Source organism: Amblyomma mixtum, chromosome 2 (assembly GCF_055824585.1).
Source record: "Amblyomma mixtum isolate Tamu chromosome 2, ASM5582458v1, whole genome shotgun sequence".
NCBI classification, from domain to species: Eukaryota; Metazoa; Arthropoda; class Arachnida; order Ixodida; family Ixodidae; genus Amblyomma; species Amblyomma mixtum.
In genome coordinates this window covers 256,434,415-256,453,605 of record NC_143013.1, presented here as the reverse complement: position 1 = coordinate 256,453,605, position 19,191 = coordinate 256,434,415, and the positions used below count along the sequence as shown (strand labels likewise).

At 45.8% G+C, this 19,191-nt stretch overlaps 1 protein-coding gene across 5 annotated transcripts in view; it reads right to left on the bottom strand.

The window, feature by feature from the left end:
- Window positions 1-4,506: 4,506 nt before the first annotated feature.
- Window positions 4,507-19,191, bottom strand: part of LOC149363621 (putative monocarboxylate transporter 5) — a 106,681-nt gene continuing 91,996 nt past the window's right edge. For 3 of the 5 annotated variants that reach the window (XM_089573607.1, XM_089573608.1, XM_089573606.1), the window contains exon 5: window positions 4,513-4,933. In XM_089573607.1, the coding sequence (XP_089429733.1) occupies window positions 4,725-4,933 (209 nt within the window). In that variant the 3' untranslated portion in view covers window positions 4,513-4,724. Of the gene's footprint in view, window positions 4,934-19,191 lie in introns of all 5 variants that reach the window. The other 2 variants (XM_089573605.1, XM_089573609.1) reach the window with 2 other exon arrangements.

Genomic DNA, 19,191 nt, shown 5'->3' with positions numbered 1-19,191 from the left:
ACACGATGCGGCTAGGAGAGAAAAGACAGCGAGAGGGTAGAACACAGCTGCAGGGAACCGCAGTTCAGTCAGGTAGCCGGTCTTGATAAGGCTTCATGCGAACAACGTGCACGACTTCAGTTCGGTGCGACCGGCGCATGTATCAATATATATATATATATATATATATATATATATCCTACAGCCCCATAGTTTAGATGTTGCCGCGAAGCTTTCTATTGTTTGTTTGTTCACGCTCGCAGCCATCGGCACGCGGCCTTTTCTGTTTGTGGCACCAGATGCGTCTAAATTTAACTAGAATTATCGCAGCCCCGCAAAACTGCTCCTACGTACATTAGCCGAGATTTTCGTAGTGGCGTTTAGCCTGTTATCTCGAAGGTTCCTTGTCAGCTTTAAACTGAGTGCGCCCGAGAGCAGCGGGAATTCTGTTCTTCGACGACCGTCGAGGACGCTTGTTGCTATTGCTGCTGCCGAGTAAAATTCTTTGCGAGCGCAAGTAAGCCGAATAAGGTAACTTTCATGTTAACTTCCTCGTTTGTTACTAGATGACGTTGTCCCCACCGCTCGACAACATGCATGCACCTTTATAAATTTCACAGAAAAACGCGGCAGATTTCTCCGCACTGTGCATATAATAAATTTAATCAGCATGTTCTTCCTTTCCCTAAACTTTATGCACGAAAAAAAATTTCGCATCAGACACGTTTTCAAACAGCAGAACCGTTTTAAGAAATTGTCCCTCTTGAAATTCCACAGTTTCTACAGCTGAATCCATTTTCGTTTTTATTTTTATTTTGGCGAACTACAGTAATGCCGAATGCGAAGTTTGTACGTTCCCTCATTACTGAACAAAGGCAGCCCCAGTTTCCGCTGAAGGTAAATTCCACAGTGTAAGGGTTCTTTTTTTCTTTTTTTCCTCGTACTAATTTTCTTTCCATCGTTCCTCTCAATATCACAGTGGAGCGAACTGTATCATTTACAGTCTGACAAAGGAATCAAACACTGCCTTCTCTAGCGACATTATTTATTTGCTAGCAGGGTGAGGTGCGGGCGCAATTAAATGGACTGTTGTACTGAGCAGCGGGTTTGCACTGGGCTGACGGCCTACAAACTAAGAAGCTACCATTCGGGCGTTGTCGTGCATAGCTACGTTGCTCGAAAAGGAGCACATTTGTAAATCCCTTTCAAAACATCCTATTTACTTCGGCTGGATGGCGACAATTATAAATCTGTAGAGGCCCTGTCAGTCAAATATTAGTCACATGGGCACGTGATACAGCCGTACGTTACTTGTCCAACAAGATCAACACGAGGGTTCTCCCCAGCGTACTTGCGCCAAATGGACATTAGGACAAATCGAAGCTTGCCTGTATCGATTGGCTTCAGCGTTCTCATGACAAAGACGCTGTGTCTCCGAAAACAGAGTTTTTATCTCCTAGAAGAGCCCATAAATTAAGAGCAAGTGTCGCCACCAGCGGCCAGTTTCGGAGGCAGACAGCGGTGCGTCATTTAAGTTTTCCGACACGAATCCCTGAGGCTAGGCTGCAGAGCAGCTCACTTTCAAACAGTGATCACGGAGTCGACCTTCTCAGACCTAACATCGCGGACTGAAACCGAGAGGTGGGAAATTTTTGAAATCCAATTTCCTCAGCAATAAATTGCCGTCTTTTGCTGCCCAACAAAGATTGACAGGAACAAAAAGAGCAGTAAATCGGTTTTTACCAAGACTAAAAACTGGAGGGTTTTGACCTCAGCGTCCCTTGGTTGTATGAGTAAGTCGAACCTCGTTATAACGAAATAATGGGTGAAACGAAGGAATGACGACTACACTTGGAAGCTTGGCCAAACACGGGTTGCTATAACAAAGTTACAGCTATAACGTAGTAATCCCCGGGCCCCTTCAACTTGGTTATAACGAGGTTCAATTGTAGTATATATGGATGCCACATTGCACCCGATTTTGGTACTTCTAGTCTGGGTGTTTGAGCAATTTCGCATGGTAGTTTTCCACATCTATCTTGGTCACGGTTGGACTGATAGTATGTATAAACAAATAAATAAACATTTTTTCCGGTGCAACGGGCTTACGCCAGTGCTTGCAAAGTACCGCATCGCAGCTGCGACTGCTTTCAGCACACGTACAAATATTTGTCTGGTAGTTGATATCAGCGCTCTGACGAATTAGCCGCCGCGGTGGCTCAGTGGTTATGGCGCTCGGCTGCTGACCCGAAAGACGCGGGTTCGATCCGGGCCGAGGCGGTCGAATTTCGATGGAGGCGAAATTCTAGAGGCCCATGTACTGTGCGATGTCAGTGCACGTTAAAGAACCCCAGGTGGTCGAAAGCTCCGGAGCCCTTCACTATGGCGTCCCTCATAGCCTGAGTCAAATTGGGACGTTAAACCAAATCATGGACCCCAAATCAAACCGAATTACTGCCCCAAGGCCGAGAAGCGGCTGCCATAGTCCAGGAGTCTCTGACATGCAGGGTGGGTATCCTGTGGTTTCATAACGGTTCGACTGAAAAAAGTAACAGGGCACCCTCCACGTAACTAAGGTCCCCATTCATCTTGCACATGGTACCGTCTTGGTTGTGCGGAAAATTTAGGTAAAATTCCGTTACCAGAAAATACCTTTATGCGGGGAGTACCCTTTTTAACTACCGACTCTCTTATAACGTCAGCATGCCGACAGTCGTCAAGCGAGCGTTCCACACACACAGAGCCACAACAAGCAGCCACAAAATGTTTTCTTATTAATACAAACGTGAATGCTTGTTTCGAGAGCCATCTCGCTACGCAAACAGGTAGTTTGAAGAAACGACAAGTATCTTGCTTACTGAGAAACATTCGCTGCTACTTTTTAAGCAATTTATGAAGTACATGCCATCTGTAATGCTGGAGAAATTTATTTTGAATCTTCAGGCAAGGTTTGCCTTCAATATTTCTAAGGTTCAATGCCCTTCATGCAAAACAGAAAAAAAAAAAAGGCAGACGTCTCAAATATAGATGTCGCGTAATTTGTGAGGTTTAATGTCCTGAAGCGACCCGCAGTCTATGAAGGACGCCGCAGTGCAGGGTTCGAGGTTAGTTTTGGTCACACCGGTTTGTTTGCGTGCGCTGACATAGCACCGTACAGGGGCCCCATTTGCCTCCATCGAGACGTGGCCGCCATAGCAGGGTACGAACCCGGGTTCACCAGCTCTGTAGCTCAGCTCCTTAACCACAGTGAGCGACCGCGGTGGGGCAGACGTGTCATGTCAGCTGCCGAGTTTTTAAAAAAAAAATTCTCAAACAAGAAGAAAATAATTCCATGTTTATGCGCAAATGTTTTAAGAAGAAAAAGAGAAAAGCATTAAAAAAATACCGTAATGGACATCTGACTAGAGAAGCAGAAGATTTAGGGTTCTTGCTTGAAATTTCCCAAAATATAAAATAAACGTAAAATAAGGTAAAAAGAAAAGCGCAGCGTGGCAGAGGCTTTTTAGCCAGCAGCTGCCAGAAAGTTCGGTCGTTTTCAAATACTTTTTTTTTTTTTTTGCAGCGACGGTTTGAAAACTAGCTTTTTCCGGCGCTGCCGGACCATTACTCGTATAGAAACTGTCACAGGACCCTGACACTGCATCTGTCCCATAAACTGCCCTGCTGGTTAGCAGCAGTCCCGGGCAGAGATCCTCTTCTGAACGTTGATCATGTGTGCTTGCCAAAAACAAGTACATTTCTTTTTTTTTTTTAACACATAGACCAACAGTCTCTGGGGCTACGGGAAAGGAAAATTGAAAAGAAAATCCCTGCCTTGCATATGGAAATGTTTTATGACCAAAGAAAATGCGCAGTAACTGTCTCACTCTTGGTGAACGCTTCAACCATGCCATGAGGAAGGGAGTACCAGTTGCGAAGCTTCCCATATTGTCCTTGTATCAATAAAAAGTCGTTCGAGGTGGCCAAAATTCGGGCGTTTACGGATTGCCGCGCCGCTCTCGGTGAACAAGGTAAACTGCGCTTTAGTTGCAAACTTCTATATTTTTGATAAACGCGCAAACGCCTGCCAATAAAATTAATGAACCAGGCGCATCAACAAAAATCCATTCATACACAGTTTTACAGATAAATTAAGGCATTGAAGAGGCCATAAAGGAAATTTTTTTTTCAGAAGAGAACAGCAACCTACGGCTACTGCTTTTATTTATTTTCTTCTTCCAGATGGCGTCACCTTTGCAAGCACCCCGAATGTGGCTACAAGACTTAGTCACTTTTTGAAGCGGAGTTTCGCTTTAATGGAGAAAAGAGGGGGGGGGGGGGGGGGGGGGGGAGAAAGGGTCGCTGCAGCGGAGAGCTCCGGATGAACTTTGATCACTTGCAGTCTTTTAAAGTGGACTGACATCGCACAACACGCGAACATTTCTGCATTTCGCCTCCATCGAAATACGGCCGCCGCGGCCTGGTATCCAGGCCGCGGCGGCCGCTCTGGAGACGAATACCAGGACAGCTGAGCTACCGCAGACGGTCTCACTGGCTTCATTGTTTATCTGGCCTTTTTTCTCTATTATTATTTACACCCACTGCAGGCCTGCTTGAAGAGTCCACTTGCAGATGTTACGTCGCTGAATCAAGTTTCACAGCTCACTACACGAAACCGTCAGCACGAGCGAGTGATATCGTTAAGAGGCTGTCCCTGCGCCAGCGCGCATAGTCACTCACACGACACACACGAGCACAGCAGGTCATCACGCTTCACTGGCGTCGTTGGTGGCGTTGAGGGGCACGGCAGTCTCCAACTGCGCCAGTTCTGATGGAGGCACGTCTTTCGCCGAGCTCCTGGACTGCCTCCTGGAGCAAATGGCCCGAGCCAGCCAGATAAGAGCGAAGAAGGCGTTGACGGCCGTCAGGGTATGGAAGAGGCCGTCGTAGTCCCCGATGGTGTCGCGGAAGTGACCTTGGAGAAAAAGCAAATGAAAATGGTCAAAACGATTACTCTTTCAGAGTGCGTCGCATACAGTGGGCTCAATTTAAACTGAGACTACTTCATCACCGTCCCGACATGGCTGCTTACAGTGCACCCTGACAAAAAAAAAGTTTTAGACAGTCTATAGAGTGTCTATAGACTTCTGTCGATAAAGTCTTTAGACTGTCTATAGAAAAAAGTATATAGGCAATACAAATGTCATAGACAGTCTATAGACAATCTATAGATTTATGGCCATACACTTTTAGTAGACTTTTGTCTATACACAGTCTATAGACGATGAATAGACAAAAAGCAATATCCATAGGTAGTCAATAGTGTCAATAAGAAGTCTATAGACTGTCTATAGACCATTTTTATAAGGGCAGGACAAGGAGCCTCTTCCGCCGATATACAATTCTACCCCCCCCCCCCCCCCAAGTTTACGTGTTTCAACATAATCATTATACGAACACGCACATTCATGACAACGTGAAGCCTTCCCTACTGAAACGTTCCATATGAGCCGCTCATATAGAACTATGGGAATAAGGGGTCCATAAGGCATGGAAAATATATGGAAATCTATATCTTGTCTGTAGGGAGTACATAATCACTCCGCATAATTTTTATATGATTTCCATTCAGTGTACGTGAGGTCATATGGAGTCCGTAAGTTTTCACACATGCTTCCATACAGTCCACACCGACTCCATATACTCCAAAATGAGTCTATAAAATTTGTTATGGAATTTCTTATTGAATTATAAAACTCGACATATGAAAACTTTCAGTAGGGTTTGTCAAAAATACTCAGCCCGCGTGGTTTGCTTCTAGGTCATGCAGTGTGAGGTCGGCAAATATCCAAACGAAGGGGAGAGAAATCCTTCCCATCAACCATCAGCAGCTCGGGTCTTCCAGTGGTTTCCAACCCGTAATTTTGCTTTCTGTATGCATTCGGGCCGTCTCCTAGCTGTCATCCCGACTTCTTTGGGGGCTGGCTTGGATCGATACCGAAAGAGAATCGACAAGGGGCATTTGTCGGATGGCGTATTTCGAGCCCTTGACCTGGACCTAGATGTGCAACCATGGCAACGCAGCCCTCAGTGCCATATTGACGGTGGGTTTACGAACGTTCGAGTGTCGTGTACATGTACACATGCGAATTCATTATTTCTGCCCTCCTATCGCGCTTCTTCGCATTCGCTTTTTTCTCGCTTTTTCTTTAATATGGAGCACAGAAGCGATTTACTGAGAACGTCGATTGCAGACTACCAACCCTGCCTTCCTTGCCAATAAAAACTCTCTCTCTTTCTTCTACACGTCCGACATTGAGAGTTGGTAGGGGCGTTCTTCGCAAGACGTATCGGATATGTCGCTCCTAGGCAGCCTGTTTTTGGTAAGGCGAGAGAAGGAAACATCAGTATGAATCAATCCTCACTTAACGCGGATGTAGAGTGCATTGCACTTCGCATGTCGTGTTGGTTAGCGTGTTTTATTTGTAAAAATGAAGACGTACCTTATTAGGGTCGAAAGTGTAGCTACGAAATAACTGCGCTCCCACTTTTTAAAGACGTTTACAAAATTAACATGTTCATTCATTTGTATCAAAAAATGGCCAGGCTCCTTTTCACACAATGTGTGCGGTCATTGCAAGTCGTAAGTATCAACTAAACAGATGTGCATTAAAATAAATTCTCTTCTCGTGGCAGTGCTGAACTGATTCCGATTAAACTTATTGCATTTAAGAGTGCGGGTTAGGATCTCGCCACTTCCGGACGAGAAATATTAAAACAGGTACGTAATTTCTGTGAGAAGAAAAGGCTCCCAGACTGTCTGCTCTATCATGGGGAGAGAAATGGAGGGATTTCATCGCGACACCCTTTCCCTCTTTCCACTTCCAGGCCCACATACGGGAATCACATTATTACAGAGGTCACATTCTGGCATACAAGCATGCGAACACGGTCAGTAGGTGATCCCACGGTCACACGCACAAACTCACACACACACATACAGCTTTCTCTTACAGCAGCTACGATACTACTACTACTACTACTACTACTACCACTACCACTACCACTACCACTACCACTACCACTACTACTACTACTACTACTACTACTACTACTACTACTACTACTACTGCACGCCAAGGCTGCAAACGCAGCAAAACCGACATGATACTGCTGCCGTTGTTAGACAGGCTGCCAATAACACCTAAATTTCGCACTTACGAGCCCATGGATTCCTGATAAAAACAAGCATCCTTAATTTTGAAAACCACGTACTTTTCGAGCACGCGAGGCTAGGAAAAGAAAAAAAAGAGACAACGCATTGACGCTGTCATATAACTGCGTGAAGTTACCTCTCAGATCTTTCAAAATCAGCAGGACTAACAACTTCAATTTTCTTTCATCATCAGCGATTATTTCACCAACCTTTTTGCAAGTCCCGAGCAACCAACGAGACAACTGTTGCACGTAGTGCGGTTTGAAATAGTAAGCTATGTCCTCATTGGGGGTTTAAGGAGTTATAGTTCTAAAGATCAGTTTTCGTTTTATTGGGTTTAACGTCCCAAAGCGACTCAGGCTATGAGAGACGCCGTAGTGAAGGGCTCCGGAAATTTCGACCACCTGGGGTTCTTTAACGTGCACTGACATCGCCCAGTACACAGGCCCATATAGCCTGTCGCCTCCAATGAAGTGTGACCGCCACGGCCGGGATCGAATCCGCGTCTTTCGGGTCAGCAGCCGAGCACCTGAGTCACCGCATCGGCTATAGTTCTAAAGAGATAGGCAGCGGCTTCTTTTGCACATAACTTACAAAATCAAATATGTCTGTTCCGGTTATGCAGCTCAGAAAATGTGGACTATAGTTAGATTAGATGTCGCTGTCTTGTCGGATCTTCAGCGATTTACTACGGAATGATAGTCGAAGGGCGTAAATTTCAATTCTGCCCCCAAAACGTTTCAACTATTACGCTTTCTTTTGGACATAAATTTCATCCCGGTTGATCGAGCCGGTGACTAAAGGAAGCATAATGGAAGATCGGAAGCGGGCAATCGGAATTGGCCTCAGCCGAATTGCCTCGGAATTGGCCTCGGAATGGGCCTCGGAATTGGCCTCAGCCAGATTGCCTCGGAATTAGGCTCGGAATGGGCCTCGGCATTGGCCTCGGAACTGGCCTCACGCTACTACGACTACCACCGAGCACTGATTTCTTTCTAGTGCTTGCCACTTCGTGAAAGGCGTTTCGTGAGCGATTAAGGCCACGTTTAGCTTACGGAGGTTGAAAGGTTTCTGCAGCGGGCACAGTGAATGCCGTCTATCACGACTCAGCTGTCAGCATACGGACAGCACCTACGCTGTTTTATTTTTTTTTTTTATTTTTATAACGCCACAGTGTAGTTTAGCAGTCCGCACAGCCATGCCGCACAAGGTTCTATCAGTGCTTGCGTTCCGTCAACCAACACCAGTCATCATCACTGGCAAACAACAACAGAGGTCGTTATTGAGGTACACAGCTTTAAATAGCTGCTCCAGTTATTTCCTGCGTGCAAGCAGGCATAGACAGAAAGGCTCAACGACAGCGCAAAGAGCGACTGTAAAGTTGTGTGGCACAACAACCACCTCGTTTTTATTTTCAGACGCAAAGGACGTCAGACGGTTCAAGGAGAGTCAAACGTGGGGGAGTTATTCTGGTTACACGCGTCTTGTTTTTGCAAGCACTCGAACACCGTGTAAGCTGTGCAGCGTTGGTCCGTCTATACACAGTTTCGATTTACTCAAGCGCTTGCGCATTAAATAAGCAGCTCTAACGTCACGCGAAAATAGCCGTACCGTACTGTTGGCACAAACCATGGGATTATGTTTTCATTAGCACATAGTATACCAATGAAAATGCCATCTTGAGGTCGGTCGCCAGCGATGTGTTTGTGTATGTGCGCGTGTGCGTGCGTGCGTGTGCGTGCGTGCGCGTGCGTGTGCGTGCGTGCGTGCGTGCGTGCGTGCGTGCGTGCGTGCGTGTGCGTGCGTGTGCGTGCGTGTGCGTGCGTGTGCGTGCGTGCGTGTGCGTGCGTGCGGACATCAAAATTAAAACGCACGAAGTGCAGAGGTTAACTAAATTCTAGTAGTTAACTGTTTAACTATTACCGTTAGTCATCTTATTGCAATTAGATACTTGTAGCTGACCGTTAATAGTAGCCATATCATTATTTCGAATTTCGAAAACGCGATAACCCTGGCTGCTGTACCTCAACTAATTTTGGCTACACCTTGCCAAAGTGCATTTACTTTCGAGAAGCATGCAGACAAAGCAACCCCTCCAGTGCACGTAACTAGTCGAAATAGCCAAATTTTGTCCAGCCACAGCGCAGAGAGTAATCGAGTTTTCGAAATTATACAAACTAATATGGCTATTAGTAACAGCCGGCTTGAAATCTATAATTGCAGTCAGGTACCTATTGGTAATAGTTAGAAAGTTAACTACTAGAATTTAATTAATCACTTTACTAGTTTACATGATTCGTCTGTTTTTGACGACCACCAACACTGGTATTACTATGCCTCAAGAACCCAATTTTGTTTTTAATTAGTGATCAACGCCTTGTACATACTAAGCAAAATATCATCTTGCTTTATTTTAGCACACGCAGTTTATAAAATGTACGCAGACCTCCCAACTCGCTGCAAGATCAGCGGCCTGGCCCCTCGGTAAACCGCCTGGAAGCCGCTGCAGATCCGACACTATGTAGAGAGTGAGGAGACTGGTGACGACTAACGAGGGACCACGAAATCAACACCGCAGGGTGGTAGCGCTTTTGACAAATGCTCCACGTAGGACAGCCACTGCCCGCACCTGGAGGTTTATGCTCTGGAGCGCTATGCGCAGAGCGACCTGCTGTGGAAAGGCACGTGTGTCCAGCTTGGTAGATATCGATCGCCATTCGCTTATGGTTTCGCTTGGAACAGCAGGCCTCAGGAAAATCTTGCCGTCAATCGCCTTGACCTGACCAGCAACTCTATCGGGCATCAAGACGGCCACTTAATTATCGCTGCGGCCCGCTCGCTCCAATGTCAGGAAGGAATTCGAGTGGGAGTTGTGACGCCTTCACCTTACCCCACCACCTCATCCACTTTGTGTACACGTGGGAGCAGGAGTGGGATATAATAAGCGACAAACACCCTCTTCTCCGTCGCGACGAATACCTCGTTAAGCAGCCGGTTGTGGGCGATGTCGGAGGTCAGCTTCTTGCTTATGGGTCAGACAGCGTGTCTGAAGTTGAACTGAGCACAATGGCAACAACAAGGCCGGATCTCTCTTGAAAGGTCGCGCCGATGTTCGCACAGACAACTTTCGGACGCGGCGCAACACCCACGGCCGGCTATCATTCCTTCGACCTCAGAACACCGAAAAGACCCGCGTACAGTCCGAACCGAAGTGTGATACGACAGGCGACATGATGATCGGAAATAAAGCCGAAAGAAAAAAAAAACGGGATGCTCTGCGCTTCAAAGGCACCAGTTAAAAAAAGAACTGCTCGCAACCTAGCAGCGCTGGAAGAGAGGAAAATTGTTCAGCACGGTGCTCTGTTCGAGACAGAATGCAGATTGTACATCGGTATGACGAAAAAGTCGCGATACGAATTTGCATAAGGCGTTAGGCTCGAAAGATATTGCTCGCTTCGCAACTACAAAGGTGAAACCAACTGACAAAGAAAGTTACATGGGCATTTAAAAATGATTGAGCCCAGACCATGTCCAAAAAATTTCGGGAAAAATTTTTTAAATTAGAAAGTTGTAAGATAGTTTACGGAAATATTGAAGGCAGTGGTCCATTCTTCAGGTGGCAAAATCTTTCAAGTGTTTCCATCGACTGCATCGAGCAGTTAAGACTCCCATAGAAAACCAATGGGGAACGCTTTTGACGATAGCGAAAACGTTAATATAAAAAAAGATTAAAGAAATTAAAGACTGTGGTTGGGTGATCTGCGGATATATGATTGTTATAGTGAAATGTTACATTATATGAAAAAATTGCGTTCATAAAAGGTTTCTCGCTCAAAAGTGCTTTTGTCCACAATTATTGGGTATGAATCTGGGCCCTGATGCAACACAGGAAATCCTCCGCGTACGTCAGTAAGATGTAAAAGCACATCATCAGAAAGCGGATAGAGTGCAAGGAACTGTCCACGTGTTTACTCGCACGACTGTGCTTATCCAGCCTCTACTTGGCCAAGAGATAAAACATGGAATCAGCTCGCAAGGGAGATATAAACTGACGATACAAAGGCCCCACCCATCATGCGCCTTAAAAGTGTGCAGTAAGACAGGCGGTAGAAATACGCAGCCTTATTTACCCAAATCTAGATTTTATAAAAAGGTGACAATGATCGCTCTAAGGACTAGGAGGAAGCTCTCCACAGCTGTTGAAGTGAGTAAATCAAGTAATCAATCCATAAGCTCGGCGAAACGTTGACGAGGGCAGAAGAAAGCAAAAAAAAAAATAATCTGAAGCTGCTGCAGAAGGAAGTAGACAAGAACGTAAGAGATAACGTGCATAAAAGCAGAAACGCATCCTGCTCGTTCAAATAACGATTGAAACAAAAATAAAGAGAAAAATAAGGAGAAAGATGCGAAAGCTGATCTTGAGCATTGTCACCGCGCAAAATAGATGCACGGGTCCAAGAAAAGCACGGGATCGTGCCGCCAAGAATAAAGACAAAAAAGAAATGGCTGACTAAAAGTGCATCCTAAAATTAGCAACAATCTTAATGACGCACGAGGAACCGCCGATGCATTTAAGACAGCAATTGCACTGCAATGCCTTCTATAATGAATGCGCTGCAAAAGCCGTACGTTCCTAAGTTGGCAGATATACGTGAAGCGCGAGCAAAGAGGAAGGAGTATATCTGAATACGTTCGACCGGAAGAGAGCAAAAGATGACATTATCCAACGCACAGCAAGACATAGAGATATCGATGAGCGAGATAGAGCATACAGAATTAATTATTGAACCGCAGCCAAAAGTGCACTCAACAGCGAGTAAATGAGCAGAAGGTTTCAACGATTAGCACACCCGTACCGGAGTGTTGGCGACAAGGCGGAATAAATTTATTCACGAAGACACCCGGAAATGCAAAAAGTACGGTGTGAGCAGTAGAAATTGCAATAGCGCCAGTAATATATATGAAAGGCAGGTTGTCACCAAGTACGAGACCACGGATTCAAGGATTGTGCAAAGCGATATCGAATATTCGGAGGGTTCTGAAATGAGGTTGGCGAAGCCAGGTGTTATAGAACGAAGCATTACATTTGTTGATATGAAGAGCGTGAGACGCGGGAAATTACAGAGGCTGCTAGCGTGAGACCGGGCGCCAATGGCTTATCTATATACCCCCATTGTCCCTTTTGCCAAAAGGTGCCCACTCCAAAGCGAAACCTTGCATATGAATGAATGAATGAATGAATGAATGAATGAATGAATGAATGAATGAATGAATGAATGCTCGATGCCGTTGTTTATTAGGGGAAATGCTGGACCTATACATGCATAGGCGGATGGCATGGGTGGTCTAGCCGCGCTTTACAGTGCTTTCTAGAGGCCACTTAGCATATTTGCCAATATCTTCCCAGATACCGTTCGCTCCGGCTCTGTTCAGTGCACGAAATCCCTCGCCATCGGTGGGAAGATCGTACTTGGCGACGAGGTTGCCGCATCCCTTGCGGAACTCTGAGCAATGCCAAATTATAAGTAGTACAGATCAGCTCGGCACGTACAGCCGCGGTACCGGCATTTCATGACATCTATACATTGCCCCCGTGATGCCAGCGAAGGCCGGTGAGCCATTTACGGAAGATGTTCGGAATGTAGGCGGCATTGGCGATGATCTTATTAATGTAGCATATGATGATTCTCATAAGAGCGTATCTTTTCGCAGGGCTTGTATGGATACCACAAGGACGAGACCGGCGTCCACACGGAGTATACGGACTTACCGCAGGCCGCCGCGGTGGCTCAGCGGTTATGGTGCTCGGCTGCTGGCCCGAAAGACGCGGGTTCGATCCCGGCCGCGGCGGCTAGAATTTCTTTGGAGGAGAAATTCTAGAGGCCCGTGTACTGTGCGATGTCAGTGCACGTTAAAGAACCCCAGGTGTTCAAAATTTCCGGTGCCCTCCACTACGGCGTCTCTCATAGCCTTAGTCGCTTTGGGACGTTAAACCCCATAAACCAACCAACCAACCAACTTACCGCAGCTGGGAAAGCCTGAATTCATACGGGCTCCGTATGACGTCATGCACGTCATATGGAAATTATGAGAGAACTGCATGGAAATGATATGGAAAACAGGCGGAAATAACGTGGAAATCGTATGGAGTCTCATTTACTTTTCCCTATGATATGAACTTCCCATGTGATAGGGAAAGATAACGGACCAACAAGCACCGACCTTCTGCAGTCGCCCACCCACTGCTGGATCCCTAAACCTCAGGTCTTAATGACGTGAACAGAGATTACGCATTTTGATTGGTTAACGCATGGAGACGTCATACACAATTCCCATTGGTCGGAAGGTCATCAAGTGTACCTAGTACTGCTCTCACGTCACTGATGTTGACTGTTTTGCCACCGCTATACTAACTATACTTACTCCTGCTACTATCTACACTACTGCTGCCGCTCCTACTACTACTACGACTACTGCTACTACTACTACTGCTACTTCTACTGCTAAAACTACTACTACGAGTATTACTACTTGTACTATTATTATTACTACTACTACTACTACTGCTACTACTACTACTAGTACATCTAGTAGCACACCAGTATGCTACGCGTACTTCCACTACTTCTACTACTGCCACGACAACTAGTACTGCTGCAGCTGCTGCTAATACTACAAATAGTTACTACGACTACCTCTACAACGTACGCCAACTACAACGTTAATCTCGGAAAATCTACATATATAAAGCTCTCGACGTCAAAGGCGAAGAAATATATACGCGCTAGAAAACGGGTTAATGGATTCGACCTCGGCGTTTTTTTTTTCCTGTATTTTGTCGTTAACGAATTCCTCTTATTCCGGCGCGAGCTGCGTGGCCTGAATAATTTTTCTCTTCTTTCGTTCGCGACCTTAATAGTTCCGCAGGTGCGCGACGGCTATAGAAACATTTGTGAACCACGGCGGCATCTCTTCTACGCCTCAACGCTCACACTGCTGGGATTTTGCCGTTATCTGCAGTCGACATGCACACGAGGAGCGTTTCCAATAACTGTTTCTTTTTTCCTTGCTTTCCTTTCTTTCTTCCTTTTTTAATTATTTTCCATTGCCGCAAGTTTAATATATTCACATATTTTACATTGACAAACCATAAAAAACACAAGAAAGAACGAAGACGAGACACAGGGTATTCGTTCTTTCTTCTAGTTTGCATGGTTTGACGCTATTTTTTCACCAATTCAAGTATGCACCAACTACCCCAAAAAGTAGTGTTAATGCGGCTTCGTATATTTATAGCTACTATAACACGCGATTTCAATATTCCTTTCAAATATGAAAAGAACCCGCCGCGGTGGCTAAACGGCTTTGGCGTTCGGCTCCTGATCACAAGGTTGCGGGTTCGATCCCTGCCGCGGCAGTCGTACTTATAAAAAAAATAAATGGAGGCGAAATGCAAAAGGCGCCTGTGTGCTGTGCGATCTCAGTGCACTTTGAAAATCCCAAGGTAGTCGAAATTATTCACAAGCACCTCTTTCTCTCTTTCCTCTTTCACTCCCACCTTCCTCCGTTTCCTTACGGCGCGGTTCAGGTGTCCGCCGCGATCCGAGACAGATACTGTGCAATTTCCTTTCCTCGAAAACCAATACCAATACAGTAATATGCGTTGTGGGGCTAGTTGGTTCATACTCAGATTTCTTTTATGCGCACAGATAGACGACACAATAAGACAAGGTAGACAGGACGGAGCGCAAAAAATGCAAAAATGCCCGTGTGCTGTGCGATGCCAGCGCATGTTGAAGAGCCCCACGGATGCTAATTTAACCAGCAATACTTTGATTTGAGCTAGTTGGTTGTAGCATGACATGTTTACGCAAAAGGCGTACTGGCGCTAAAAAAACGAAGACAACACACACAACAGGACAGGACTGGCGCCAACTTCCAACTAGTTTATTCACAGAAAAAACCACTAAAGAACCACACTGCATGCAAAAAGATACAGACAAACCAGAAACAAGGGGTGATTTAACAAAGATGCACGTGCCAAACGGACCAAAGGAATGATTATAACGCTGCAAGAGACCCACTCAGAAACCTAATCTCTTCTTCTGACAATGACAAAGATGGCTTGCTTATGCAGATATCGCCCCTCTGTTTGATGTAATAGGCTTCTATTATTTCACGCTCTAATCTGTCTTTTGATCTTGCAATGAATTTGGTGTTCTCAAAACCAGGACGGCATTTGCAGCTTTTGCAGTGAGTGGCCATGTGGCTGCCATAGCCATTTTTTACAGCAATCTTGTGCTGCCTCACTCTTTCATTGTAGCACTGACCTGTCTGGCCGATATATTCCTTGCCGATATAGTCACCATTTTCACCAGTGAATCAAAAGGGCTCCGTTTCACGCATGAAGTTCCCCACAACAATAGCCTGCAGTTTCTTGATTTGAAACTTCAATTTAAGCAGGACCGCCATGTTTGTTGGTCCTACAACCCGAGATCGTGCAAAGAGCTACTGCCTTTTAGTAGTGCACATTCCAAGCTAATTAAGCGCGGAATCGTTGCGACATGCTTGAATGCAGCCTTGGATAAATCGTGTGAGCATGAGATGGCACAGAGCTTCGATGCGCAAATTGAACGCTTTCATCAAGCCGGGTACCCAGAACACCTCATCACTAGCATTAGTGAGGACCTGGTTAAGAAGCGCAAGCGGATGTTGATGGGAGAACAGGGTCAAAAAAACAAGGATAAAGAAAAACAACCGACGGTGGTGATTCCCTATATTGGCTTTCGCACAACCTGAAGAAAGTGGCCAGCAGATATAAGATCAACGTGGTGCTTTCTGCTCCCTGCAAGCTGTCACGCGTTTGCACTTTCAACAGAGTAAGAAAGGTTAAGCAGTGCAAAAAGAAACACCAAATTCGCGCCACTGAATGCACGGCTGATGTTGTGTATGTTGTTCCTCTAAGCTGCGGCAAGGAATATATCGGCCAGACAGGTCAGTGCTACAATGAAAGAGTGAGGCAGCACAAGATTGCTGTAAAAAATGGCTATGGCAGCCACATGGCCACTCACTGCAAAAGCTGCAAATGCCGTCCTGGTTTTGAGAACACCAAATTCATTGCAAGATCAAAAGACAGATTAGAGCGTGAAATAATAGAAGCCTATTACATCAAACAGAGAGGCGATATCTGCATAAGCAAGCCATCTGTGTCATTGTCAGAAGAAGAGATTAGGTTTCTGAGTGGGTCTCTTGCAGCGTTATAATCATTCCTTTGGTCCGTTTGGCACGTGCATCTTTGTTAAATCACCCCTTGTTTCTGGTTTGTCTGTATCTTTTTGCATGCAGTGTGGTTCTTTAGTGGTTTTTTCTGTGAATAAACTAGTTGGAAGTTGGCGCCAGTCCTGTCCTGTTGTGTGTGTTGTCTTCGTTTTTTTTTAGCGCCAGTACGCCTTTTGCGTAAACATGTCATGCTAATTTAACCATAGTAGCCCTACTATGTAGCATCCTTCATAGCCCGCGTGTCACTTCGGGACGTTTAACACCAAAATTTTATTTACATAAAGAAAAGAAGCTAATGTTGTAAATCCGCCACAGCACGTTTCTACATTCACAGGTACGTGTCGTTACCACACAAGTTCTTTTCTTCATTTTTGCTTCCCCATCTCGTGTGCACACATGCGCGCAGGAACGTGCGCTGCGGTATGTTTTTTTCTACTGAAGGACGTGCAATAAATTCCAAACCTAAGTGCCCTGCAGTAAAAAGGCCGCACTGCAACGATATGCGCATATTGCGTCATCCTTCTGGGTAAAGGTTGGGAGTGCGTCATTCAGTCTCGCACTACGCAGCGTTTAACCTCGCTTGATGGCAAATACAAAAAGCTAACGACGCGGTTAAAAGGACACCAGTCACCGAAAACGGAGCTTAATATAACTGAAAAAAAAAACAAATAAAAGACTCCATACAGGTGTCGCCATCACCGGCTCGTTTCGCAAGTAAACTGCGTACGTTTTTCTCGGATCCCGGAGGCTATGTTACACCGCCATTCACTACAAAACGGCGAACTCCAGTCCCTGGTGCGGACGTCACTAGCTTGAATCGAGGGGCGGGAAAACTGTTTAATTCAATTTTCTCAGCCATAAATGATTTATTTCCTGAAATTGAACTATAGTTACCCGCCGCGGTGGCTGAGTGGTGAAGGCGCTCGTCTACCGAGCCGAAGGACCCGGGTTCGAACCCGACCGCGGCGGCCGCGTTTCGATGGAGGCGGAACGCAAAAGGCGCCCGTGTGCTGTGCGATGTCAGTGCACGTTGAAGATCCCCAGGTGGTCGAAATTATTCCGGAGACCTCCACTACGGCACCTGTTTCTCTCTTTCTTTTATGCGTAGCATATTGCAATCACTCAGTTAAGCCCTTGGGCGCGGCCGGGCAGCCACCAAACCACGTGAAAAAAAAGAAAAAGAAAGAAAAAAAGAACAAAAAAAACAAAAAAAGGACAACTGAGCACGGTGGCGGTTGCCACTGCCCCGTTTCAAAGGGGGCGCTCCTATCCATCCATCCATCCATCCATACGTCACGGAGGAAAAGCTGCTGAGAAAATCGAGGAGGAAAGCTGCTGAGAAAAGCTGCTGAGAAAATAGTTCCTGCAATCTTTATGTTCTTGGCGCTTCGCATTTACGGGTAGACACCTAGCACTTAAAGCACTAATTAAAGCTGATCGAGCACGTGCATGTTTTGTTGTGTTGTGCTGTGCTGTGCTGTGCTGTGCTGTGCTGTGCTGTGCTGTGCTGTGCTGTGCTGTGTAGTGTAGTGTAGTGTAGTGTAGTGTAGTGTAGTGTAGTGTTGTGTTTTGTTGTGTTATGGTACATAGGCAATGTTGGGATTAGGCATAAGGACAGGGGCGACATCGTGTCTGCCTGTTCTTTGTCTTTCCTATAGATATCTCAGCATATGTTCTCTAATATCAGTTAAGTCAGATGTAGCGTCGCTAGATTACATCTAAGTAAGCGGCTGTAACTCCCTTTCTAATGAACACACCTTCAATACAGGTACGCCACACTTTGCCTCCAAGACGACTCTGTAACATTACCAACACTTTATTGTCTCTGTCTTAACACAAAAATAGATGCCGCAATTTTCAATGTATGGACTTCTGCGGGAGCAGCATATCGCTCTCGAAAAGAGGCTGTTAGTCCCGTTTTAATACACGTCTTCAAAGCAAGCGCACCACGCTTGATCGCTAAGATGACTTTATCGCTGAGCTAAGTGTGACGCCTTCCTCCCAAATACTCCACAGTGCAGTTGCAAGAATGTCTGGGAATTCTCGTTTGCAGGCCTTCATTTCTGCTGTGGAGGCTGACAGAAAAAAAAAAGAAATAAAAGAGAGAACAATGACAGATTTCGCCATGAACCGGATACAGAGGGCGGAGGACGTTGAGCTCAAGTAAAGGGAAACGAGCCCCGATTGCAGAGGTGTCAGAATGATTGCTCGAGGCTGTTCAGCTGTTTGGTCATTTCAGGCCGCGCTCTCTCGCGCAGTGCTCGCACCGCGACCTCGATTACATTCCTCTCATAGAAGCACGTCTCCGAGGCCCCATAAATTGTGAGCATTTACTGCACTTCTAAGCCATGGCGAAAAGACCTAGACCGAGTGTTTTTAAGACCATTCGTTCTTAATCGCTGCCAGCGCCTCGTCTTATCAGTTGCAGTGCATGACGCGGGGAGAATTGTACTGCGTCTCTTCTTTCGATGGGACTCGATTGTTCGTGAAGGATCGCAGAAACGCGGCTTATATTTTATGACGCTCCAAACTGCAATCGACGATAGAAGAGATATAAGCGTAGAATTCGAAAATCCCTTGTACAGCTTATCTTGTGAGGGCATGAAGGATTGCAAAGTCATGGCAGGCACAAGTAGGAACAAAGGCAGAAAGCGATAGCGAAGAAAGAAGGAAGGAAGGAAAGAAAGAAAGAAAGAGAGAAAGAAAGAAAGAAAGAAAGAAAGAAAGAAAGAAAGAAA